General features: G+C 46.6%; 1 protein-coding gene across 10 annotated transcripts in view; it reads right to left on the reverse strand.

Moving 5' to 3' along the window:
• Positions 1-27,904, reverse strand: part of Gramd1b (GRAM domain containing 1B) — a 239,499-nt gene that overhangs the window by 70,088 nt on the left and 141,507 nt on the right. Inside the window, exons 1-2 of one of the 10 annotated variants that reach the window (XM_041656956.1) lie at positions 23,767-23,844; positions 23,139-23,182 (exon numbers count right to left, since the gene is read on the reverse strand). The exons of 7 other annotated variants lie outside the window; for them this stretch is intronic. Coding sequence is in view for 1 of the 3 variants with exons in the window: in XM_041656950.1 (XP_041512884.1) it covers positions 8,432-8,454 (23 nt within the window). In the remaining 2 variants the exon portion in view is untranslated. Of the gene's footprint in view, positions 1-8,431; positions 8,959-23,138; positions 23,183-23,766; positions 23,845-27,904 lie in introns of those variants that run through there. 2 more of the 10 variants (XM_041656954.1, XM_041656950.1) reach the window with 2 other exon arrangements.

Below are 27,904 nucleotides of genomic sequence, written 5' to 3' on the forward strand. Positions count from 1 at the left end.
AGAATTTTGTGTGCGCGCGCGTGTGTGTTTGTGTATGGAGGTCAGAGGACACTTTGGGGTTCTCTTATATTATTACGTAGGAACCAGGGATCAAACTCAAGACTTCATGTCGTCAGTAAGCTGAGCCATCTCACGAGCCCTCATCTCTGTTTTAAATACCTTCTAGCCTGGCCTTGAAGAACAGCTCCTGAGTCAGATATGAGCAGGATCCTGGCTTCCTGTGGGGTTCAGCATACTGGAGCTGCTACAGCTATTGCATCCACAGATGAAGAAAGCCTCAACGCCCAGGATGGTGTGGCCCTGGCAGTGTTCCTCTAACTTAAGGTAAAGTTGAAAGCTCCAGATGTGGCCAGATCCATACTGTGGCAGAGATGAGAAGCTGCTGAGAGCTCACACCCTAGAGCCCAGCTAACCTTCTCCTCTCTTACTCTATCACTCACCATGTGGACCTTCGACTATCTTGTCACCTACGATATGGGGCAAATTAGATATCACCCTTCTGAGAGGGCTATGGGAAGAGAGAGGGTTCTGAGAACAGAAAACAGGCCCTTCTGAGCTGAGCCCCCCCCCCCCCCACACACACACACAAGCACATGACCCTCTCTCAGCCCTGTTACGTTTTCAAAGCTCTTTCTCACAGATGCTACCAGATTACAAACATCAGGCTCTTGCCTCAAGCATCATACCCACTGAAATGGAACGTGCATATGGGTACTTCTTGGTCATCCTGAGCCTGTCAGCTCTCCTGCTGAGTATAGCAGGACCTTGGGGCTCTGCACATCTTCTAAAAAGATATCTCTCCCTGAACACTGCTTTGTCACTTAAACTTCTATCCCAGTGCCCGCAAGCACCCCTCTGTTCTACTGGGCTACTCTCCCTTCACAAGGCAACTTGTTCTGGTTTCAATGGCTGTTCTTGATTTTTTTTTTTTATTCCTTCCTCAAAGGATTGCTGGTCTCTTGAAATATTGGTGGCCTTCATTCTTCAAGAATCAGCCAACATCTCAACTGCCCCATGCACCCCTTTCTCAATTCTGACCATCGTTACTTTACGCATTTCTGCTCTATTACATTGTTGGCAAATGTAACTGACATCATAAAACACTGTCCTCATAAATCATTTCACAACATTTCTCAATTTTTTTTCCTCCAAGACAAGTACCTGCCCTCCAATTGCTTTGCAACCGTAGTAACTAAGTACACGGAATTTTAGGCTCTATGATCTTAGGCAAAGGATTAAGAATTCAAGGCAAGGTTGAAAATTCAAAGCTAGCAACATAGAAAGACCAGAAAGATGTGTCAAGGTCCTGTTTCAAAATCTAAAGTAAAACACACCTATCACGCAGCAAATTTTCAAGTTTTACCTATTGTTATTATTGCCCTTATCTTCATTGCTATGAATATAAAGCCCCTGGAATAATACTGCTAGCTAAAAAAGATCCAACAAAAACAGCACTGTGTTGCTCTTGAAAATTATATTTACCTAATCTTAAAAGTAGAAATCTTTTTATAAGGGGCCAGGTTTGCAGAACACGGGTCTCTGTCAACACTCAGTATTGTAGTATACAAGTAGCCATGGACAGTCTATGAACAAGTAGTTGTCATGGCTTCATAAAAGTAGATGGAATGTTATCTGATTTTTTTTAGATGTCATTTTGCCCTTCTTGGATTTCCTGAATCATTTTTAAATACACAAGAAGGTGGACTTTGCAGGAAAGGTCTATAACCCTAACTACTCATGATTCTGAGGCAGGGAGATCATAAGTTCAAAGCCAGCCTGGGCTGCTGAGTGAACTCAAGGCAACCTATAGGACTTTGTGTGAATATAAAGAAAGAGAAACTAATAAGAGAGCTGTGGCCATCACTTGGTGGTCCAGTGCTTGTCTGGCATTTGTGAGATTCTGGTTCAATTCCCAGTATCATAAAGCAACAAAATAGAGGGGAAATGCACTACAGTGTGAATTTGTCAAAGAATAAACAAAGCATTTCTTAAAGCAAAAACCAAATGCACTCGGACCATCTTGGCTTACAAACTATATATATTTTAAAAAAATGGACTGCAAACTGAATGTACCCTGGGCAGCTCATGTCTATGGTCACACAAGCTCTTCCCCAATATCTCACTGTATGAGCCTCATTCCCAGAGAAATCAGTTATGGCAGGAACTGAACTGCTTTGTACTGCAGTCAGCCAGGCTTGTGTGACTAACTCTGCCCATGGTCTGACAGGGGCCATGGAGAGTATAGAAGACCCAAGCTGTCCTCCCTGCCATGGTTTCCATGGAGGAGACACCATGAGGATCAACAGCATGTTCTGTTAAACCACTGCATAGGGCAGTTCCCTGGGAGAGTTATCCAGAACCTCAGGGACCTGGAGTGATCATAAAATGTATTTAGGAGCCTTGAAAATAACTGGGGGGGGTCATTGTCATGGCTAACCTGCTCTCCTCGGTTTAACACAATGTCTCTCCTCTGCAAGTATAAGCCAAAGAACAGTATTAAGATTAGATCACTAGGACCAGGAATTGGCTCAGTGGGTGAAGCACTTGCTGTACAAGCATGAGGACCTGAACTCTAGAACCTGCCTGGTAAGATGTGGGCACAGCTGCTTATAATCCTGGCTCTGAGAAGCCAGACGTGGGTAGATTCTGGGGGTTGCTGGCCAAACAGTCCAGCTCAAACAGTGAGCTTCAATTTCAGTGAGAGACCCTTTCTCACAAGGAAGATGGAAGGACTATTGAAGAAAAACCCAGTGTTGACCTCTGGCCTCTATATGCCTACATGGGTGATCTCACCAGCATACAAACGTGCAAACTCCCCCCTACACACACACACACACACACACACACACACACACGATAGATAGATAGATAGATAGATAGATAGATAGATAGATAGATAGATAGGAATAAACAGGGCTGGAAGGATGACTCAGCAGTTAAAGGAGCTTGCTGGTCTACCCCAGCTTCAATCCCCCAGAATATAGGCACTGGAAGGAGAGAACTGAGAAAGTATAGCTGCAGGTTGTACTCTGACCTCCATGTGCACACACGTAAATAAATGAATATAATAAAAAAAATCTAAATGAGTGCAAAGTCACCAAGCATTACCTGGTTTATTATAGCACTTCATTTTGAGGTCATTTAAGGAAAAATGCCCAGCCTTATGGGCAATTCAATGAAGTCAAACGTATTTTGTATTCAAGTTTTCTCATCAGAAACCCAAATCATCTAGGAATCATCTTTTCTAGACATAATCTTACAATAACCAGAGAAAAGCTCCCAAACCAAGAGATTTGATAAGTCAGGTATCTGATTTGTCTCGCTTTTACGCTTACATTATAGAACAGCAAATGTCTTCCTCTGAAAAGAAAGATGGTGGCCACAGTAACACAGAAAAGCAAGTAGTGTTTACTGTTCACTGATTGTAGAAATCTGGGTGACATGAGAGAAGACTTTGTCATCTCAGAAATCCATAGCATCAGCTTGGCTCTTCCCCCTGGGCTGTCGGGCTCTCTAGAGATTTTAATCTTATATGGCCAGCACTCGGGGCCTTGAACATGAATAAGAAAACTTAACTCTATACCATTGGATGATAAACTAGATCTCAACATTCATGGGAGGGCATGCCTGGGGTGCGATGTTTGTAAATGAATATTTAATATTCTCAAATGAAGGTTTCTTTCCCCATATCCCCTGGTGGCTAAAGAAGCACTCCAACAGTCTACAGCACAGGCTGCCGCTCCAGAAGAACTGTGCCTTTTTCTAGACCGTTAGTAAAAAGGAAAGCCGAGAGATAACTAATCTACCCAGGGCTGCCATTTAATCAAAAATACCACCACCCAAGGTAAACAGAAGTCCCCTACCCAGGCCCACAGCAGGCTAACAGGTAGTAACAAGACTCCCATTCATGAGTCCTCTCTCAAGCCACTGAGAGACCACTGCTTTCTCTGTTCCCTCCCTTCTGAGAAGCCTCTCACACAGGCTGTGAGGTCAGGCTCTACAGGGTATGTGTAGCAGACCCCTGTGTTCCCTCGTCTTCCCCAGCACACCTCTCTCAGGAAGAACCTCAAAAGACAGATATGTGGTCTAGACAAGAGATGGGGTAGGAGCAGGGCATGGTTCATTAATAGACCTAAAACGAAAGAAAACAATGGACAATTGACCTTTGGTGTCAATAAAACATGACTGACCATTAAGGGAAGGGAGAGGAGGACAAGTCAGTCACCTGGGAAGGAAACTAGAGAGCGGGTTCCAGGGGTGGGCACTCTTGTTCCTAAATCAGGGGTGGGAATGCAGCATGGAAGCTCGCCTGTCCTCACACCTGTTAAATACACACCTCAGTTAGCCACATGTCCACGGTTTGAGACTTAATATCTAGACTCAGCTCTCACAGAAGTGCTGGCCTGCAGTGCCAGACGATGCTCTCTTAACTCTGGTTTTTAGAAATTTTTTTCACAAAATCAGCTCCTTCCCTACACTGACTTTCCTGAAGGTCTATGCCAGCCTCAGGCTCTGTGCTGCCTGTACCAGCAAACCCAACAGATGTGAAGAGCAAGCAAAGGAGCAGAGGGAATCCAGACAGATGTTGCACAGTCTGCCAGGGCCTGTGTGAGGACAGCAATCGGGAGGGAGTGGCCTCACAAAAGCGAACTCCATTCTGAAGCTGTGAGGGAATAAGAGATAACTTTCAATCACTAAAAGGATGAGTGCGGGGAGAGCAGCCATGTGGAGACAAAGGAACATCGGCTTCCAAAGTAAAAATATGATACTTCCCTCCCCAACTTGGCCACAGCCCTATTCATTTGCTCACGACACCCCCTTTCAGCTTCTTCCACGGCAGCCCTTACCTTACTCACCAAATTACCAGCAGATGGGACAACAGAAGCAGTCCTTGAGGCAGACTTAATTAAGTTCCTCCCTGATAAAGGAGATAAAGGTGGGGGATTTCTTTCCCAGTGCAGCCACTTGGGACCTCCGACCTAAAGCATCACCTAGAAGGTTGGAACTCGGTGAGTTAGGGTGAAGTTGCTGTGTAAAGCAGAATTTTATCTATTCAACAACCCAGATCCAAGCATCCTCCTGTGTCATCCACACTAAGAACAGGCTCCGTGGCTCCACCAGCTGAAATCAGTTTCTAGAACTGTTCCCTACACTTATCTGGCCTTTAGCATTGACTGGCTTGCACCCTGTATGGAGGGAAGTGGTGACTCAGTCTACCTGTGAGAGGTCTGGAACCTAGAAGGCTAAGATAGCGAATGACCTTTTACATAGTTTAAACTCTCATGCTCCCAGGCAAAGGGCTACAAATCATGAAAGCTTGATCAACATTTGTAAAATGAAGGGATGGATGAGTATACACACTCAAAGACCCTAAGCCTTCTCCGGGAAAATGTTGGTGCAACATAGATATATCTCATTTTTATTATGTTGTCCTTTGGTTAGGAGGGGCTGGGGAAATGGTTTATAAATGCATATAAACCTGAGTCTGGACCCTCAGCATCCATGGAAAAGTTGGAAGTAGTCCTCACACATATGTAGGTCTACTGCAGCAAGGCAGGGACAGAATTCCCCCAGAGGTCACTGGCCAGCCAGCCTAACCTCAATTTTAGCTCCAGATACAGTAAAGGGACATGCTCTCAAAGAATAAGGTAGAAAACATTTGAGGAAGACGCCAAGACGATGACCTTTGGCCTCACAGGCTCATACAGAGCAAACATACACATACACATTCACATAAGCTCATGCTTGAACACATGTGCATACAATGAAGTAAGCCAGTTCCTTTCAGGGACTAGTTACATAAATTTAACCTAAACAGCTTATGACTCTAGGCCTCAGTTTCCCTAGCTCCATCACAGAATAGACATGTTCTCAACACAGGACAGATACTTCATGGGGATATAGTAAGAATCAAATGAGACAACTTCTCGACAAATTTCAGAGTCTAGTTAAGTGACCTAAGGAGACATCAGAGCAGGGGAAAGGGCAGTGAGAAAGGGTCCAGGAAAGTGAGGTACATGACTAAAGCAGAACAGGGAGATCGCTGTAGCAAACCCAACGCTTGATTTCTTTGCGAATGCCTTAACCTCTGCCTCAGCTTCCCGTTCTGTAAAATGAGGGGTCATAACTGTAGCCCTGCATGGCTCGTGCTAAGTACTTAATGTAACCTGACACAGAGCAAATCTCAAAAAGTGGTACCCCACTACTTACTTTTACTATGAGCATAAGTACCGCCATTTTTATGCCACCTCTACATAGGAGGAATCCTAGAAGTGTTCCTAGAGATAATTTCAAACATTAGGAACGCTTACTAACCCCACCCTCTTCTGTATGCAGTTAGACAGTATTGCCCATTATTACAGATTAAGACAGCCAATATCATCTTGCTTCTTGGGAGTAGGGCAATAGGATGCCATGGAATGCCAAAGGAAGTCAGTCACTTTGCACGCAAAACAGCCACAACACAACTGCAAAGAGGGGACACAGTGAGGGGACTGGTGCATCTATCGTTCATGAGACAGAGGGTCACGGAACTAACAGCATCCAGACTGACATAAATGACAGAGATATCCCCCAGTTTTGTTTATCTGAGGAAGACAAGGTTGGCCAATTACAGCTCCCAGCTGAGCACTGCTCTCCCTGTTGAAATGTATCAAGAGATACTCACGACAGATTTCAAAGGCAAACATCTTGACACGTCCCTGTGGGACCCGAGCCAGGATTGAGCCAGGAGGCATCTGTGTTAAAGTGATGTCTCATCTGAATGACAGCCAGTCTACCTAGGTCCCAAGCTGAGTATGCTGACAACAGGAGAAGGGTGCTGAGTGGTTTTGGTGAAGAGCCCAGGGTCTTTGGGCTTCCAGAAGCACCTGCGCTTTTCTGCATTGCCTAGGTTTGCTCCAGGGAGGAATGCGAACAGCTCTGGCCACCCATGTGGGCCTGGAATGACCGATGACCCAGGCTGACAGTTTACAACACAGTACGACAGGCAAGCCCCACCCCCCCCCAAGAAAGCAAGGGAAGGAATGGCTTGTAGGGCCTGTACTTCCCTGTCCCAAACAAAAAGGATAAGGCTTCGGCGCACAAGGAGTCAGCACAAGGGCTCAGCACCCCTTGGAGTGATTCCTTCTGAGGAGAAGAGCTCAGGGCTAAGCAGTCACCAGCTCTCACCACGCTTGGGAGCCTGTAGTTATTACGAGCTAACCTTGCAGAACTCAGCTCCACTCTCTGCCCTTCTCAAGGCCCTCTAAAGAACACTCGCACTAACAGCAGGAGAGCTAGACTTTGTTGGGGGTGGGGGGAGGGTGGCTTGCGCAGGTAGGGGCTTCTCCAAAATCCTAAATGGCCTGCAGCCAGGCTAAGACTCCTTGCCTAACCTGCTTGATCTCATCCCTGATTCTGAATATCACCCTACCACCCACAGGAATGCCCTCCCCCTACCCCAGGGCCCAGCTTGGACAGCAGATACACAATGAAGGTAGGCCAGCCGCCGCATCCCTGCAGAGAACTTCCCCAAGCTATTCTCCTCCTACCCCCACTACCCCCACCCTCTTGAAGGAGTTAAAGCACCCTCCCTCCCTAACCCAGGGAACCTTTCTCCTCCTAGGAAGCTGCTCAGGCCGCCCTGCAGGGGTACCAGATTCCTGGAAGGACAAAGTTTTCCAAGCAAAATCTGCAGTTTCTCAAGCAAACAAAAAAGCCAGTTCCCCCACCCGTCTGGTCCTCCATGGATCAAAGGAGAAGGAACAGTAAGGGTTTTATTTTTAAAATAGAAGGTAAAAAAAAAAAAATGCTCTGCCTACCTCTGCAGCTAGAAGACAGCTATCCCCACACAACTCCAAACCAGAAGTTCTTTTCCTATTCCAATATTAAGCCCAGGGAGAGTCAGACACTTGCAAAGCCCCAAGGCACATGACCATGCTCCCTTTGAGGGGAATTCTGGTCCCTAACACACTGCTTAGGGAGCTGCCTCCCAGAGAGGTCAGAGGCTGCCTCAGCTGCGGCTAACCCTAAGTGCCAAGGAAAAGGCTCCCCAGGGAGCCAGTCAAGATCCCAGCCCAGAACAATCGCAATACACAGTAAAGGATATCTCTGTGTGAAGTCCCCTCTCTGTGTACAACCACGGCAACCTTTCAAACTTGGAAGCTCTTTTCATTTTCTGCTAGATTCTCTCTAGAGCCTCCCAATTCCTACAAACCCCTGACACAGAGAACATGCTGGGGGAAAATACCACAGCACTATGGGTGCTAGCTGAGCCTGGGAGAGTACTCCAACTTTTTTTGTAGGGTTTGTCACCCCTATCTTGACACTTGGATGCCCACCCAGTGAGACAGGCCTGTCTCAAGGAGACCTCCTGAAGGAGGCGAAGGTGCTGCCAGAACACAGGGGAAGAAAGACAGGAGAGGATTCACCTTATCCATCCTCCACTTACCAGGAGAGCTTGAATCCTTTCATTAGTACAGTCACGAGAATCCACTGACCATATCCTTAGCATCCCTGTCACAGCTCCGGAGGTCCCAGGACATAGTGGAAAAGATGACGAAGTCCCAAAAGAACAGAATCCCATATAATGTGACTTCAACACAGAGAAAGGAGAGGAGAGGGAGAAAGGGTGAGAGAAAGGGAAGTGGGAGAGAGAGAGACAGAGGTGCTGCTGCTTCTGTTCCCACTGCCTCTCTCCCAGCTCTCAGTTGGGCTCAGATCAGAGGCCAAGGGCAGCTTGGGCAAATCCAGCCCCAGGCTGGAGCCGGCTGCCCTGGTTGTTGCCGCCACTGCCAGGCTCTGATGAGGATGGGTACTCTGGCAAGCCTGAGCTGAGCGAGCCCTGGAGTTGCATCCACAGTCAGGCTGGCCGCCAGCCACCCACCCTCACCTCCTGCCGGCCGGCCGTGAGCAGCCTCAGGGAGGAAAAGCTAGGAGGGCCTTGAGGAGCAGAGCACCGACCTAGCAGAACCTGCACTCTCCTCCCCCAGGCGGCAGCTCCTTGTAATCTCCTAATCAATGCAGTACCCAAGCAAAGCACCGCCAGTCACTTCCGCCCATTTAAAGACACAGCACATGTTTTGTCCCAGAATGGGACAGATCACCAGGGATGCGAGGGATCAGCATGCGGCAAGGAGGAAAGTGGTACCGGGAAGAGGGAAGAGGCAAAAAGTTCTGAAGACACAACAGTCACGGGCACCCAACGATATTAACCAAGTAAGTTAATAGGTCACACCCTTGGCAGGGAAGGGGTCCTGGACAACCTCAGGATTTCTTACCGGAGCAGACCAGAGAAATCCTAGCTAGTGCCTATTGTTCCAAGGAAGGCTGCTCAAGACCACCTAAACAGTCAGTTCCCCGGGGAAGCGAACTGGGTTAGCCAGCAGGCTCTGGGCAGTTAGGTCTGAGCACAGAGAACTCATAGTTCCCTTCTCCTGCTGGGGACACGGCCCAAATTACCAGAGCATGTAGTGAACAGCCTTTTGGGTCACCTCAAGTCAGGAATCCTTCCAAGGTGGCCCCAGCAGTCTAGAGGCAAGCAGACTGACACCAGGAACACTAAGTGGAAGAAAAAAAAAAAAAAAGGTGGACTTTGAACTTTTTTGAAGTGTGGAAAATGCCCACCGCTCCCCAAACCAACTCTCTAGGTTGGAGGTTCCCGTACCAACTGCTGCTCTGGTTGTTCCACTGGCTCCTCTCTGCCTTCCCCATATTATCCATTATCTGGGTCAGTAATGCGGATGGGTGAAAAAGAACAAAGAGGAGATTAATTATGAAATAGCAACCTTCAGCTGAACCATAATAAGCTTTTCCACTAAAACTGGCCTGAAACACTCGACAGCCATGCCTGGGCTAACTACACATCACACAAGCTTGACTTTCTAAGATAATGCTTTTAACGAACACAGATGGGCAGACACTACTCATCTCCTGCCTCCTTCTGTCTATTGGGTACCCCCAGGAAGGCAGGGAATAGGCATCTCCTCCCACTCAGTGTAAAATCACCCTGGATAGGAGGCTTTTTGGTGGAAGGGGTCCTGCTAGTAAGTACTTCCTTGATACGATATTAAGCAAACAACCAAACCCTTGCTGTCTCCATCCAGCATTTGACCAGACAGAAGCAACACTGTCTAGGACCCTGAACTTTCAGAGATACGCCAGCCAAACAGCCATGACTGGGAGAATTCCTCTCCATCCATAACCCCATGCTAGGTGATGTTCAAATGCCTCCAGGACTTCTGAACACACCCCCAATTGTATGTTTAAGGATCCTTGGGCCTGCATCTGGGTCATACATTGAGCAGAGGAATTGACGAGGTATACCAGATTCCAGCATGCTCAGAACTGTACTCCATGACTGGGTAATTTGATCACTGGAACTCCCAAATCTCATGATACAAGCCCTACGTTAACATCACTCTAGATCGGTGTCAGTGTTCTCTTCGATCCCTTTGCTCCAATCATGGGGACACTTCAATACCAGCCCAGAGCACCCCAAGCATCACTCAAAAACACATTTCTGGAAATGTGAAATGTGTTGGTCTTTAGCAATCAGCTACTATTGGAAAACTCCATAGAAACCCTCTTTTGCCACTGCTAACGAGAGTACATGACGGGGCTGTGGAGCTAGCTGTTGAGCTAGGCACATAGGTACACACTTGCATACATACATACGTACATACATGCATAGGCTGGGGTATTTGCCAGGGCTGTGCCTCAGACACTATAACTGAGCAATGACAAGGGCAATGTCTTACTATGCCTAATGCTGAAAAGCCAGGGAGAAGTAAGTCGGTGATATGAATATAGCCATATCAATCTCCAAACTCAATATCTATGCATATTTATTAAATAATAAATAAATAAGCTTAGGACAAGGAAATGGCTCATGGCTCCAAAGATAAAGATGACTTCTGGCCCAAGTAGAAGGCCCAGAGTTCCCACCCCTGGCACCAGTGTAGCAGCAGACACAGAAGCTCACAATGGAAACCCAGAGCTGGCAGAATGGAGGCAAGCAGATCCCTGGCTTTGCTGACCAACAAAATCAGTGAATTCCAGGACCAATGAGAGGCTCTGTCTCAAAACCAAAACAGTGAAAATTACAGAAGATACTTAACACCAACTTGACTTCACATATGAATAACAGGTAAGTATGCATGAATATACATGCACACACACACCACACACACCTTTTCTCTCAGACATGCTGATTTAAAAGAGCTCATTTAGTCCAAGACAAAGGCTAAACCAAGGCAGCCTCTTCATTACTGGTGAGTGCTGAGTGCCAGTGTGTGTGACATGGAGGTCTTGTAGGATGGTGACAATCACCCCACAGATTCCCTTTGGCTGTGGATGAAGAATTTTTCCTCGTGCTCTGAAAACCAATGCCATGTTTTTCAGGCCATAACGAAAACCCTCCAAATAGTATCCAAACATGGCTAACGAGATACAGAACACTTCATATTCCTGGTATAAATTCATGATGGAGACTATGAGAGAGAGACAAATGTTCATCTTACGGACTCTCCCTGCCTTACCTTCTTGTGGACAGAATTCTGTACAACCAGAACAGTTCCCTCCCTGGGAAATGGAGCACACTGGCCTAAGTTCTAAGAATGAGCATGTGCCTCTCCATGGGCTGGCTGCTCCATAATACTTATGTATCTGAAAGCACACAAATTATTGTTGAGAAAACTAGACTCTGAAGGATTCTTTTTCTGGCAAGATGACCTCACAGACTATAAAACAGAAAGCCAAAAAAAAAAAAAAGGAAATTATTTTAAAACGCCAAAACCCAAAAAGTTAGGAATATGTAAAGTTCAAACACTTAGCGATGGCAGAAACAAATGAGCCTGGGCTTTAGTTCTCATGGCCTCAAAGCACAGAGAGAAACTCTAAAAGCCCACTAGTGGTAGGGTTTTAAAGGAGATTTTGTAATACAGTGGCATTGCCCAGATGGCTCCCTGCTTGGCTACACCTCATGTTCCTGGTACAGTGGACCCCCCAGGCTCTTGTTTGGCCACATCTCATCATAATGATGAACTTGAAAGCAGTCAGGCCAGTCCTAAACCTTGATCTACAACAATGGACAGAACAAATAATCCTCGGACTGAGCTTCCTAGCAACTTGGTAGTTAGAGTGTACGAATTTCCTAAACAAATCTCTCTCTCTCTCTCTCTCTCTCTCTCTCTCTCTCCCTCAAACTCAAACACACACACACACACACACACACACACACACCTGCAAAAGAAAAGGATACCTGACCAACTTCCTGTCATTCAAAGAAAAGTTGGGGAAGGAGGTCGCAAAGGTTTTGCTAGGAGGAAATATGTCCAACATATATTGAGAAAAGGACCATTTTATTAAAAACTCCTATAAATCCATGAGAAATAAGCACAAGGAAAATAGGCAAAAGCTTTGAATGAGGGCTTTCAGAGGAGGAAATAATAAAACATTTGAACAGGTCCACACCTTTCACAAGAACTCAGAAAAATACAAATTAAGAAAACTAACACAATGCCACTTCAGATCCATCTATCTGATTGGGCAAAATTTTTAAATCAAATAATATCAAGTATTGAGAAAGAGCTAGTAGAAGGGCATATTGACTCAACTACTAAATTATGGGAGAGATGAGCAAGTGCATCCCTACCCCATCAATACTATGGGCCATTCTACCACACTGATGAAAGTAAATCACACAAAACCTTGCACACACAAGAATCTCAATACAGTACACCATCTAATAATGAGGACCTGTACGAAAAACAAAGGTAACTGTAGTATTTTCATGTAGAATATTATACAGCACTGAACATGCACAGTACTGCAATCTACAACAGGGTGGGTAAGTCTCAGAAACACAACACTGAAGAAAACAGGAGTCGGTGAAGATTTTATATATTCTCCTGTAAACATACAAAGAATAAAACGCTTACATGTATTCTATATCCATACAATAAAAAACTAATCCTAAACCTTGATGTTGAAGACAAGAGCGAGCAATAAAGAAAATAATAAATCCTTCGGAAAGTTGGCCAAGGGAACGGGGTTAGCTGAGAGGAGTTTATTTTCTCCTCTCTATGCTTTATGCCTAATTTGCATTTTTGTCTTTACCCTTTCTCCCCGAATTGGAATATGACAATTAAAAGTGGTTCCCTGTCAGTAAGTTCTCTAGAATATTTGTTATGCCTTGTAAATATCCTTTCGTATCTTCTCATTTAGGAAAACAGAGCAATCTGAAACCACTCCCACATCAATCTTCTTTGATATGGGGGAGGTCTGACCATGACAGTGTTTTATATTATTCATGGTTCAAAACTTGTTTGGGGCTGTAACTCATAGATACCCATTTGATTATCATAAAGTTGGCTTGTGTTATTCTAAGCCAAAAGGTAGAAAAAGTTTATTTTTATTTTACCTGCTTCAATTTTTTTTTTTTTTGGTCTTGGCCTCCTCCAAGTCTTAAGGTTTCCAACACCCTGGTGCTCTTTCCTGTCTAACCAAACAAAAGCAATGACTGGCGTTTCTTGCCTCATCTGTAGATAAGGACTGGAAAAGTGACTCAGCTGGAGCATGCCCCATCCACATACCCAAGACTTGGCCAAAGCCAAGTCCAGAACCGTGTATCAATAGTCAGGGTCCATGGACAGATTTGAACAACTAGAAGAAGTCAAGGGTGTATTCAAGACTTTCGACTCCATCTCCCCATGAGAGTCCTTTCCCAAGAGCAGAGGGTTGAGCCGCCTCCTGACCTTGCTAAGTCACTCCAAGCAAATAGTTCTGTATCTAGAGCAGAAAATGAATGGCGAGATCCCTGAGGCTCTCCTTGTATCTCAAGTCCTCAGACTCTGGCCCCAGTCCCTCGGCCCATTCCTTCTCCAGGGCAGCAGAGCTAGCTGCAATAGAGCGGCATGCTTCTAGCTGCTGGCAAAACTGGGACAGAGCGGTGCTGCAGTCACACGCTGGGGAATCAAAGTGCCAAGCTCCGGCAGGAGAGTCATCAGGCGCTGAGAGTGTTATATTTAAGGAGCATTTTTGGAGGTCAGGAAGCAAGCAAGAGAGGAGCGAGCAGTGGGGGAGGGCAGAGCCTCCCAAACACTCCATTTCAACAACAAACCTCCTCATCATCCCCTAGCCAGAATCCTCTTCCAAACTCCACACTGCAGTCAATAGAGGCTGTGTGAGGGGCCGGCAGATGGCCAGGGCTGCACTGATCAGGTGCTCCCTACCACTTCCCTGTTCCTCCCCCTCCCTCCTCCCTGCCTGCCTCCGCACTCACCACTCCCCACCCTCTGCCACTATTAGTCACAGGTTCTGGGGTGACAGTGTAGGCTGTAGGCATTGGCCTTGCCTTCTGGTCTGTTCATCTGTGTCAGCTCCCAGCCTGGACCCTCCTGAACACTCCCCTTGTCCTTAATACCCTTGGTGCACACCCCAGCCCTCTCGCCCCACATCCCATGGAGCCAGCACTGTGTTGGAGGTTGGTAGAGGTTGACAGACCTGTAGGCAAAGTAAGCCAGGCTTTTTGTGTCTAGAGTGTTTCCTTCTGCCTCTGTGACCCCAGGGATGCACTTAAGGTCTTGAAATTGATATATTAAAAGAGAGAGAGAGAGAGAGAGAGACAGAGACAGAGAGAGACAGAGAGACAGAGAGAGAGAGAGAGAAACCACTTCCTCTTCCCAGCCTTCTCTGCTCCCCCTTCACAATCTGTTAATCCAGAATGCTTCTTCAGGCAACAACAGCAGGAGCAAAGCCAAAACCAGACTCCAATCAACTCTAGCTTCCATCCTGCCCCCAGGAAAGGGAAAGCAGGACCAGGGCTGCCAAGGACAGACAACACACCACTTCAGAATGTTAAGTGGGGGTGCATATATGGTGTTTCATGGACCTCAGGTGACCCAGTTGAAAGTTAAACAAAATTGAACAGGAAAGAATTAACACTGGTTTGAGGAAGATACCAGGGTTTGGTGATGTCCAGTTTTTTTGTTTTTTGTTTTTTTTTTTTCCCCAACACTACCACTTACCACCAGTTTCAGGGTAAGTAGTACTAAGGCCCTCTGTCCTCTCAGGTCCTGCATACAGGATTCCAACCTTGGCTACAACACATGCCGAGAAAAGCTGCATGTTTACATGTGAACATGCTTGAGTTCATGTCTTAAACGATATAATATAACAACCAATTACATAGTATTCACATTGCATTAAGTAATGAAAGTAACCTGGAGATGATTTAATGTGAATACATATTTATACAAACATGCCACTTCACATAGACTGGAACACTGGTAGATTTGAGAAGCAGAGCACCCTGGGACCAAGACCCTGAGTAAGTCCAAAGAATGCTGTTGTGGAGGTTTAAATGAGAACGGTCCCCATGGGCTCAAATATTTGAATACTTTGTCAGCAGCTGGTGGAACGGTTTGGGAAGGATTAGGAGGTGTGGCCTTGTTAGAAGAGGTGTGTCACTGGGGCTGGGCTTTGAGGTTTCAAAAGCCTACACCATTCCCAGTGTCTAGCTCCATCTCCTCCTTATGGATCAGATGTAAAAGATCTCAGTTGCTGCTCTAGCACCCTGTCTACCTGCTGCCATGTTCCCAGGAGGCCATGATGATCACAGACTTTAACACTCTGAAAACCTAAGCAAGCTCCCAATAAACTCTTTACCTATAAAATTGTTTTGGTCATGATGTCTCTTCATAGCAGTAGAAAAGTATCTAAGACAGAAGTCATTGGTAAAAATGGGAAAAGATAAAGGGATACCTAAGGACCACAAGACCCTCTCTAGCCTGGGAACTTGTATGGCCAGATAACACATAAATGATCTGCTATACGCATGCTAGCTGAGAACCCAGCTAAGCTTCTTTTTCTTTTCCATGCTCTTGACATACCTTTAAAAAGACAAGGAAGGTCTCACTTTGTAGCCCAGGCTGGCCTTGAATTGGAGGTGACCTTTCTGCCTCTACCTCCTGAGTACTGAGGTACTTACACCATGACACCCAACTTGGCAATCCTCTTCCAAGGAAATGGTCTTGATGACACAAGACATGTCCTTGGTTCTGTCATAGGAGCTCTCAAAGATGACCCTCAGCTTTCCATCCCACTTTCTCATCCCCTTGGAAACACACTCCCACTTCCCAAAGGCTCACCCACTTGCCTCAGATTTGGTTTATCTGCATGCCAGACACATCCCCATGTCTTGGCTCGCAGGACCTCTTCTGCCCATAGACAGAAGGGCAACTCCAAGGAAACCAGAGCTTCCCCCACCAGAGAAACCCTACCCCACCAAAAAAAAAGGGGGGGGGGCACTGGCCTCCCTTCAGCATTCTAAGGTCACACACAGCAGGAACACACCTGACCCCTGCCACAGGAACAGGCAGGCAGATTTGTAATGGCCTGCTGCTCCTCTAGGCTCAGGACAACCTCCGGGTGAGTCAGTGTGAGAAGGCAGGCAGGGCCTCCCAGGCTCTGATTCCCCCAGGAGGGAACACCTAGCCACCCACAGCTAGCAGCTGCTTGCTCCCCTACCAACATGAGCATTTCTCCTTTCCAACAAAGCCAGAAGGTACATGAGGACTGCCGCGGGGAGCAAGGCGGGGGACGAATGCCAGATGAATTGAGGGGTCCACACTTTCACAGTCGAAGTCTCCTGGCCGAGGAGATGGTGAAAGAATCTCTTGTTGGCCAAGAAGTGGCTTGTCCCTAAAACAAGCCTAGAGGAGACACATCCTCAACTGACCCCAGCCTCACCTTAGTCCCAGGGGAATAGAGATGCAGGTTCTAGAATCAGACATCAATTCAACTCCGTACTTCATAGTCAGCTGGCCTTAAGAAAGTTCACTTATTTCTCTAAGCCTCAACTCCGTCACTTATTCAGAAAGGCAATGGTGACAGCACCACCAGGCTGTCAGGAGTCCATAACATACACAGAGCATGCAAGGGCTGAACAGATACATCTACAGGAATTTCTAAACCAGCGTCCCAGATCCACCGCCACACTCTCGAAGAGCCAACGGCTCCTCTGCTATCCCTGTTGGCATACGTTTTCTCTACCTTTTCCAAATTTTTCCTCTTAGGCTGTTGTTAGGGACCTATACCTGTAATGCCTAAAAAATAGAGCAGAACATCAATTTACAGAGAAGTTCCACAGAATTAAGTATTATAAATAACCTAGAGATTGTTGTGCCTTTTGGGTGTGTGATACTGTTTAGGTCAGTGGGTACTATGCCATGATGCAGGGACAGCATAAGAGCATTGCAAAGACAGGCCCGATGAACTCCTTGGCCTCTAATTTTAAAAAGGATAAGACATGGCATTAACTAAACAACAAAGTATAGATCAGTAATTCACAGGGAGAGGCATATCTAGTCAAGACACATTACCTCTGTCTTTCCAAATGAACACAGTTTGTAAGTACTATGCTAATTTATCAGCTAACAAGTAGCGGCGGAATGCTCAGCTAACCTACACCAAGTCACTTTGCAATAAATATTTCTTGATTAGTCTTCTCTGCATGTGAAAGCGCTGGCCAGAAAAGGTATCCAGTATGTGTTACCATCCTTTACCGACACAGCAACTTCCTACTTGTATGGCAGATACAGAAATAGTGCAGTTATGTGTTATGCTGCCATCACTGCCGATGAATACAGGCTTTTGGGGATGCAGTAGACTGAACCGCATGAGCATGGACTTTGAATGTCTCACTTTCCACCAGCAGGACATGTTCTTATCTCTGCATAGGACTGAGAAGGCGGCAGGTGTGGGGGCTGAGGGTGGGGGTCTAGAATCACCTAAGGGTTCTGACACCAGATGCATGCTTTCAACATTCCAGTAGACATTAGACCAGCCTACTACAAGGATCCTAATAGTTCAGTGTCCTTCATCCTATAGTTGGTGCCCTTAGTAAATGTACCCACTGCCTTTTGAATTACGCCACTGGTCATATTTGGTGATTATGGAGCTATGGGGCACCAAAGGCTGGTATGGATTATCATATCAGAAAGGATTGTTTTGGTTTGGTTGAGACAGTGTCTTACAATGTAACCCTGGCTACCCTGGAACTCACTATGTAGACAAGGCTAGCCTCAAACTCATAGAAATCCTCCTGCCTCTGTCTCCAAGTGCTGGGATTAAAGGCATGTACCCAAGACCTGGCCCCCATGATGAAGCTTGGGAATAGTTAGAGAAACATAGTGAGGTTTTTTTTTTTTTTGTTTTTTTGTTTTTTGTTTTTGTTTTTTCGAGACAGGGTTTCTCTGTGGCTTTGGAGCCTGTCCTGGAACTAGCTCTGTAGACCAGACTGGTCTCGAACTCACAGATATCCGCCTACCTCTGCCTCCCGAGTGCTGGGATTAAAGGCATGCGCCACCATCGCCTGGCCCATAGTAAGTTTTAAAAGGATCAATGTAATCAATTATTTAATTTTCAATAGTACCTCCTTTTTAATTTTGTGTCAAACTATGTCTTAATATTAGGTAGGGCAAGTTGTAGTCTTATATCTTAATTTGGTTACCTTTCATGGATTCAGTAAAAATCTGGAAATATCTCCCTCTAGAAGAAGGCTATTTTTATTCTAAGAGTTCATGATCCACTATAGGAGACTGAGAACTGAGACAGGATCTTCTGAGAGCCTCTGACATTTGGTGCTATGATAATCTGACTTAAATTGGCCCCCATAAGCTCACAGGGAGTGGCACTACTAGGAGGTGTGGCCTTGTTGGAGGAAGTGTCCTCACTGTGGGGACAGGCTTTGAGATCTCTTTGGCTTCAGTTTCACTCAGGGTCACAGTCCATTTCCTGTTGCCTTCTGACCAAGATGTAGCCAGCACCATGTCTGCCTGCATGCCACCATGCTCCCCACCATGAACCTCTGAACTGTGAGTGATCCATCCCAATTTTTCCTAATAAGAGTTGCCATGATTGTGTTGCCTTTTCCCAGCCATAGAAACCCTAAGACAAACACCGTCTGGGTCACAGAGGCCCTAAACGAGTACACAAAAGCTTTAACAATGCCTTGAAGATATGCTGGTAACACCCAAGTTTATATGGGCTATCCTACAACCACTCCCTTAACCTCAGCCACAGAGTCCCATTGCTCCTGAACAATTTCACCAAGATGCCTCCCGGCACTCAGGTTATCTAAGCCTGGGTCTATACCTCCTGACTGACCTGCTGCAATACTTCAATGAATGGCCCACAGTGATCCAGTCACCTATTCAGAGACAGAGAACTCACCTTAGACGCCCTTGATCTTACCTCCCATTCTAATTAGGTAATAGGTGCATTGCTCCAAGCTAGGGCTAAAGTTTATCTTGGGCCAGCATTTGTTTTACCCATTGGTCCACATCTTTCTGTCTGAAGCTGTACTCTTGCCTACTAAGAACCGTAAAACTCAGTCTTTAAGGAGTTCGTGGTCTAACATGAAAGTCCAACATGTAAAAAATAAAATGAGCAGGTATGGTAGCTCATGCCTATAATCCTAACAATAAGGCAGGTAGAATATTTTGAATTTAAGGCCAGTCTGACATAGTGAGTTTCAAGATAGCCTGGGCTATTCTTTTTGAAACTCTAGCATAAAAGAGCAGTCCACTGCTAACTAAAGAAAATATCAAAGCTGGAGCTATCAACCTGAGAGATGAGGAAACTATCATATGTGTCCAATGGGGAGCAGGAGAGGGTCTTCTTCCTAAGCAGGTCTGATGACATCTCAGAGTCCCTGTCCCCAGCTTTTCGGCTACCTCACTACACTATGAGGTGTCAGGACGTTTTTAGTCCAGGCTTGTATTTTTCATTTCCTCTTCAGCCTGTCTTCTACACAATGTTAAACCCCAAGCATGGAGACACCAGCTTGTGGGCTCCCTCTACTGTCTAGAAGGCCTCCACAAAAGCAGCGGCCATCAGTGGCCATTCTTCTCAGCTTAGCAATGTCCTTGAGTCTCCATGGTGGCTCTTTGGTGTTATTCACGAAGAAACAGACCAGCAAAGGCCAAGGTAACTCACTGTAACTACCTCAATGTTCAACAAGGTGTGGACTTGTTGGAGAAAATGTCCTCACTGTGGGGACAGGCTTTAAGGTCTCTTTGGCTTAAGTCTCACTCAGGGTCACAGTCCATTTCCTGTTGCCTTCTGACCAAGATGTAGCCAGCACCATGTCTGCCTGCGTGCCACCATGCTCCGCACCATGATAATGGGCTGAACCTCTGAAACTGTAAGCGAGCCACCCCAATGAAACAGACAATGAACATGTTAGAATCCACCTCCACTCATAGCTACTCCCTTTCCCTGTGATCTACCCCACAGCCACTTTCCTGACCCCCTCCTTCACAGGCTGCCCAGTCAAGAAGTACTTCTGTGCTCCCCCGGTGACAGTCATTTCTCTTCTGCTCATTACCTTGTTTTGTTTTTGTCTTTGTTATTGTTATGTTGTTGTTTTGGCTTTTTGAGACAGGGTTTCTCTATTCGAAAACTCTAGCTGTTCTGGAATTCTCTACGTAAACCAGACCAGCCTCAAACTCAGAGATTTACCTGCCTCTTCTTCCCAAGTACTGGGATTAAAGATGTATGTCACCAGGCCCAGCTGTCCCTCATTATCTTGAACTGCCATAATCTGTTTACCTAGCTGCCTCCCCAAGACTGGAAAGCACCCACCCACAGTAACTATGTGCAATTCTTCTCTGAAACCCCACACGTGACTCTACCGCCACAAAAGTGGCGTTGACTACAACTTTACTGAAGGATTCATAAATGCTTCTAGTCTTCCCAAGAGATTAAAAACTGAACACAATATGTATCTTAACAGATCAAGACGTGAAATATCACAGTCTTAAACCAAAACCTTAAACAAAACAGGCAGTATACGGAAAGGTAGTCTCAGAATCCAGACTCCCGGAAATGAAGTCACACCTCTAAGCCCTCCTCCAGGAAGTGAACATAATCGAAAAAGGATGTTGTCATCCGAACTGGCCATGCCCCCATCAAAAAGCTGTTTCATTCTGTAGTAACTTAGCCCAGTGTGTTGAAGCTGGGGGGGAATTCTGAAAGCCACACGTCAGCAATAAAATATGGAAGGCTAAGGTAAGAAGGTGCATTTACGTGTATTTAGACCCATGAGTCATAATATGAATTTTTATTCAGCTCTTTGCAGGCTTTTATACATTCTCATGGGTCCAGAGAATCCAGTCATACCACAGTGTCTCTGTATCTGGGCTTTGGGCCTTCTCCCGGACCTACACAACCGAGCTCCTCATGGAAGGAACATCTTGGATCAATTTAAGACTGTTCAACTTTGAGTTATAAACTTTGTGTAGAACTGATGGCCATCATGGGTGCTATCTTCATAAAAGCACATACGTTATACTGTATAAAGTTCTGTGTCAGATTGCAGGAGGTTCACAGGCCCTCTACTAGAAAGCCCAGTTGTGGCTTGATGATCCATAAGCCAAGAGGGAAGATGCCTGAAAGAGCTGTTCCACAGAGCTTGAATCAGAGAAAGCCAAAGACGTTCCCAGGTTGAATACTCTCAGTTCCAGCAACTTTGTGGTCCAGAACCTGAGGGCAAATGCTAACCTCAGGAATGATCCAGCTGAGTTCTGCTTTTACCCCAGATGACCTGAGATCTAGACGGAAGAGTCGAAAGGCCTAAGAGAAACAGAGCTGTGTCTGCTTCTACCTCCACATGCAAGTATGGATACAGCACAACCACCTCTCTCCAAACTAACTCCAGAACCCCGTGCCCCCCAAGACCACACCTTGCCCAGGCTTTATCCTACTAGTATGGCCCAAGAGCCAGTAGGTTGATGATAGACCACTTAGCGCTTCAAGAGCTAGGTCACTCACTGACCTCAGCATCACACACATCAGGGACAGCAGCATTCCAACCAGACGGCAAACTGCACACAGCAACCAAGACACAGCAGAGATGCCTGCTCCCACAGCTGCCAGTGCACACTACCAAGGAGGAAGGGGTCACAGCACCCTGGGCAGTCCTGGGAGATCTGTTCTCACTCAGTTCTTTTCCCTAGCTCCTCTCCAAGTGTGTGACAGATCTCATCTGATATGAACAACAGATAAATGTCATTTTCACCTTGGAATAGGCTAGAAGACGAACGCTCAGAGAGGTTAAGGAACTTGGTTCCATTCCTATGCAGCACATAGAAATGGAAGAATCACTAAGATCTGTATTCCAAGAGACCTGTCCAGGCAGTTCTGCTTACAGCATTCTGACTACTCAGGCCTCCTTTCTCATAATCTCAGTCATACACATCACAGGGGACCCAACCTGCTCCAGAAGTCTGAGCCTTTCTGGGTCTTCCACCTCTGTGAGGCTTTTGCCATCCGGCCAAACCTGCAAAAGCCAGAGTACAGGTCTCTCTACACACACACAGGAGTTGGGGAGGGGCTGTTGAGACTCCCCTCCTGCAATACCCCATCCACTCCCAATGGTTCAGGTTCCGTGTTTGAAAAAAACACAGAAAAACAAATTCCCAATTGCCAGCAGCAGTCAGGAGAATAAGAACGCTACTCAACAACGCCCTCTAGTGTGTCCAGGACCACAGGTGCAGCACCCAGCCACAGTTCTCTGGAGGCTCAGATCAGCATGACACTTGGCCTCCCGGGAGGGAGGGGACAGCACAGCAACTGCCACTCAGGCACCAAGACCTCACCAATCCCAAGGCCAATGTCTGCTACCAGATAAGGTGTCTCTGCTCCTGAGCCTTCAGCTCACAACTCCTCTCAGCCCTTACACAACAGCAGGAGGAGAAGCACAAGGTTGCCAGTGTCGGGATAAACCCATGGAGCAAGAGAGTCAGGAAGAGGCAGAGGAAGAAACCAAAAGGAGACAGGGCAAAGATAAGAACACTGAAGAATAGCTAAAGAAAAAGACAGACATGGAAAAGTGAGGCCAGGCAAATGCCCTAGGCACAGCCACCCTCTTCCATCCACAGGCTCTGATGGGTGGACACAGGAGGTGGCCAGTGGGCTGTGGCGCACCAGGCAACACCCTCCCCTCTCCTGAGGTCATTTCCCTGTACTGACACAGCCCTGACTGCTCCTGAGTGCTAGCTGAGGGAGAGGAGGGGAGAGAAAGTGAACCAAAGGCGGAACTCGCAGAGCGAAAGCACTTACGCACAGTGCGGCCGGCAGCATTTCCATCCTACCTTTGCAGTCGCCACGTCGGCCGGATCCATGATCCCGGCTTGGCCTAGGGAGCAGCAGCACCATCCAGGGAGAAAAGGCAGAGTCACAAATGTCCACCCAGAAAGAGGACACCACCCCTCTGGAAGGAAGGCCAGGAGGATGAGACCTACTTCCATTCTCCAGAGGCCCCCCTGGGACCTCCTCTGTTGGCAATGGAGGAAAGCAACCTGGGTCTCCCAGTCAGTTGGGGAAGCAGGCAGTCTGTATGTAGCCCCACAAATGCCCATGAGCCCCAAGTCAGTCCATTTCCCCTCCCCTGCTACCTGGTCTCAGAAGGCCAGTGTGGTCTCCCCAGGCTCCCTCTGCTGGGGGAGAGGATGCAGAATAGAGGCCCTGCCCCCCATCACTGTCAGTTGGTACCCAGAAATGAGAACTAGGAGCACATGTGGGCTGGAAGGTGCTGAACCAGTGCTGGGGTAGAAGGGAGGGCAAAGGCTTGGGTTGGTGGGGACAGGTGTGAAGATGCAGGCACTCAAATGGAAGCAGGGGGGAGGTGCTGTGCCAGGAGGAGCTGGAGGCACTGAGCTGAGTGGCACAGCAGAGTGGAGAAGGCAAAGGGAAAGGAACTCCCCCAGTGAAGCCACTCACCTTGCAATAACATTCAGACTGACTGAGGCCTACACAGAAGCCAGGGGTGGGCGGTTCACACACCGCCCGCCAACTCCACTCCCAGAGACTCCCAGCCTCTGTCTAAAGGTACATGAGAGCTGCAGACAGCGGGCTGGATCTGCAGAGGCCCCTAGCTCCGTTGGAGCAGCCTGATTGGCGGAGCAGGATGACTTCATCCAGCCCCATTCATCACTCTAGGTTTTCTGCCCAGCAGGGACAGTCAGCTCAGCTTGCAGCCACGACTGCTTCCTCTCCAGCCTTTGGAGCAAGCAGCTCTGGGTAGGCGCTATCTGTCAGGGGGCCGCTGGGCAAAGGGAACCGGCTGGTGTACTCCCAACCTCAGGGAAGAAGGAGCACGCTGCTGACTCTGCCAACAAAGAATAGAGCTCTCACAGCACCTTGCCAGTATTCAGGACACATCCTGTCGGCCGGAGCCAGCTCCGGCAGAAGAGAGCAACATCCCTGAGAGGACACTTGGTTGGAGGCGCTGACCTTTCCGGAGCAGCTGTAAGGTGTACTTCCCCACAGAAAATAATATGTGGAAAAAAGAGACCCAAGTCCTCAAGCATGCTTCCGTCCCCCGCTGTGGGCATTTTCTCCCCACCAGCCAGGCTCCCCTGACCTAGCTGTAAGGGCATGGATTATCCTTGTGTTCGGCATGTCAAGCCCATAGAATTTTTCCAAAAAATGGAAGCTTACAGATACACTTATGGGTCCAAGTCCCAGAAAAAAAAAATTAGAGGGTCAATGCAAGAATATCAGCCTCCAGAGGTCATCTCCACATAGGCTTTGACTTCTAAAAATCTACTCTTGGGCTAAGGAGATGGCTCAGTGGGTAAGGCATTTGTTGACAAACCTGAAAAACCGGGTTCAGTCCCCAGGACACATATGATGGAGTGAACAGATCTCCACACGTTGTCCTCTGACCTCTACAATGAGTGCTATGCCATGTATGGGCAAGCACAGACCCAATAAATGTCATTTTTAAGATATAATTATACCCCCCAAAAAGCTATAGTTCTTAGAGAAATGATCTGTCTTTTTTTTCCCCAACTCCTACCTTCCTCCCTAGACTGCTCAAAATCCATCCCCTAGACCGCAGGAAAACCCAGGAAGGCAAAGATCAGACATTAACTTCGAGTGGAAAAAAGGTCATGAGCAGGGTGATGACGTGTCCGCTTCCTCTCCAGCTTCTCTTCATTTTTTTTTTTTTTTTACCTTCCTTAGTTCAAGCCCAACTGCACAGTCAGGAGTTCAAGCAGGCACAGAAACCCATGGGGCGACATACAAAGAGAATCAGGAGTCAAGGCTAACATGGCTGGTTACAGAGAGATGTGAGGCTTCTGACCGAAGAATGCTCATGTTTTACCAATATTACCTGGGCGAGCAGGGAGACTGTGTCTATATGCTGATAGATATATATATATATCCCTCCAGAACAGCAGGCTTGTTTAGCTCAGCCTGCTCTTCTGCCTGATGGGAAGTACTCCTGACACCGAATCACCATCAAGGAACACATCAAAGTGTCCATAACCCAGCAACTGCTACCTGGCCTGCACGTCCCTGGACATCTCCTTTGCTATCCACTCCCCTGAGGAAGACTTAGTAAAAAACCATACCAATCTATGAGCCATGTAACTAAACAAGTCAATCTAAGAGCCATGAAGTCTTAACTCCATATTCCATTTTCGGGCGTGGTTGTTTGAATCAATCACAGTGGGCATAGCCCTTAAGGGGAACAGCTTTTTTTTTTTAATGTTTTGAATTACTGCCATTTCATTAAAGAGAAAACGACTCAATTTTGTTTCTCAAAACATCACCACACAAACACCATTCCCAGTATTCATCAATGCTCGGGAGTCCGGCTTAATGACCACAGCAACAAAACTGTCCACTCTCCATTTTCACAGGACTCTATAATTTGTGTCTCCAAAACCCTGTATACCCTAGAGATACACAACCCAGAGATGATTAATCTGAGCCTTGAAGCTGTCAAGGTCACACAGTAAGCAACTGGAAACAGCACTCAACCTCTTAAGAACTGGGTGCATACCTTCCTCCACGAATCTCCTAATCCCAATTTCCCACCACTTCTCTGTACCTTCTCAGTCTGCTCCCAATTACTGAAGATTTAGAGATATCAATTAAGGCCAAGTGGAGAATGTAGTTCAGTTGGTAGAATGCTTGTGTCCCGTCACGAAGCCCTGGGTTCAATCCCTAGCACCTTAAAAACAGGACTTAGTAATAATATACAGACAGCAATCCCAGCATTTAGAAGCTGGAGACAAGAGGATCCAAAGTTCAAGATCATCCTCGCTACACAGCAGGTTTGAGGCCAGATTGAGCAGCATAACCTGCCTCCCCAAATAAAAACTAACTCGAATTTACAGCCAAGAGCAGCTGAAAGAAACAATGGAAAAATAACTAGCAAGATGGCTCAGCAGATAAAAGTACTTATACAATACTGATGGGTCAAGTTCAGTCCCCAGAAATCACAGAGTAAGGAAAATTCTCCTCTGATGTCCACGTGTGCATCAGCGCTCATATACAAACACATCACACACACACACACACACACACACACACACACACACACACAGTAACAGTGAGAAATGAAATACACCTTTTAATTTTAAAAATATACAAAATGGCAATTGATCCATAATTACCTTTGAGATTTCCTTTTAAGATAGCAAATGATGAGATCAAACATAATCAAAAACTGAATCTGATTTGGAGGAGGGGGCTTGAGAGCATCAAAAAAGTTAGCATGCCCATTTAAAGAAATCTCCTGTAGCTTGACAGTGGTGGCACATGCCTTTACTCCCAGCGCTTGGGAGGCAGGGGCAGGCAGATCTCCGTGTTCAAGAGTAGCCTGGTCTACCAAGTGAGTTCCAGGATGGCCAGGGCTACACAGAGGAATCCTGTCTTGAAAACAAAAACAAAAACACAAAACCGGAAGTCTCCTGACACTGGTGTGCTGACTAATCCAGTACTCAGAGGAAGTGTGAATCCAGACAGGGAAGAACTTCCAGTGAAGATGCCTTTTTAGATAAAAAGGATCAATGATTTATTCACGTTCACTTTAGGCAGAAAATGAGAGCAAGGACCCTTACAAAAATTCAACAACACCAGTTAAAATTAAAGCAGGAGAGAGATACATATCTTGGAGCCTGGAGATCCATGTTCTTGTCATCACAGACACATAACGTGGGCAGCATCCTATGAAATGAAAGCACACATTGTGTCTTTCTTATCTGAATTGGTTGTGGTCAGAATTGTTAAGGATCTGCAAAGTGTTTCTTTTTTTTTAAAGATATTTGCTTAGACTTTCTCAGCTGAGCTTTCCTAATTCAAATATTTAAAAAAAAAATCCTCACCTGGGAGTAAAATTGAGGTCAATGAATAATTTTCTGTAATTCTGCTTAATTTTTATAAGCCCCCCTCTATGGTCATGGCTGAATCTACCGGTGGGGGGCAGGAGGAGAAGCCTTTCTCCTTCTCAGTGGGAGCACCCTTACTAGACTCCTTAAGAAATCCAGCAGCACCGAGACTGTGCCACTCCTCATACACCATCCCCTCTGACCAGGAGCCTGACAAGCTCCCTCTGGCTTTGTGTGGCCTGCAATCCTCCCTCTGAGTCTAAGCTGACAATCCAATGTGTAGATGGAAAGCAGGAAGCCGGGACCTACAAAGTAGGAAGCTCTGCTTCACCCAAACCACACAGAAACCAATTCTGTGATTGCTGAAGTCGGCCTCATTACTCTGAAGACCCAAGTCATCTGTCTACCTATGCACACTGTAATCCCGTATTCCCAACACTCTCAAAAGGCAGAAGCAGAAGGAATCCCCACCAGCTTTGAGGCCAGCCGGCCTACAGAGTGAGTTCCAGACTAACTGGGGCTACTGTAAGCTCTGCTTCAATCCAACACATAACAACAGCAACAACCAGATCCTTCCAAGCATCCCTGGAAGGCAAACATGTGTTCACAGTGTTGAGAAAGCACCTGCGTATTTCACCAGGCAATTCAGGCCTTGAATCTCAAGCCTCAAAGAGAGCGCTATCTGGTAGTGCGCGTACAGCCTGGAGCTGTGGCAGCATGAGAGGGAGGAGGTA

This window comes from Microtus oregoni, unplaced genomic scaffold (genome assembly GCF_018167655.1).
Source record: "Microtus oregoni isolate MIOR12 unplaced genomic scaffold, Mior012 000008F_ref0000371, whole genome shotgun sequence".
Classification (NCBI taxonomy): Eukaryota; Metazoa; Chordata; class Mammalia; order Rodentia; family Cricetidae; genus Microtus; species Microtus oregoni.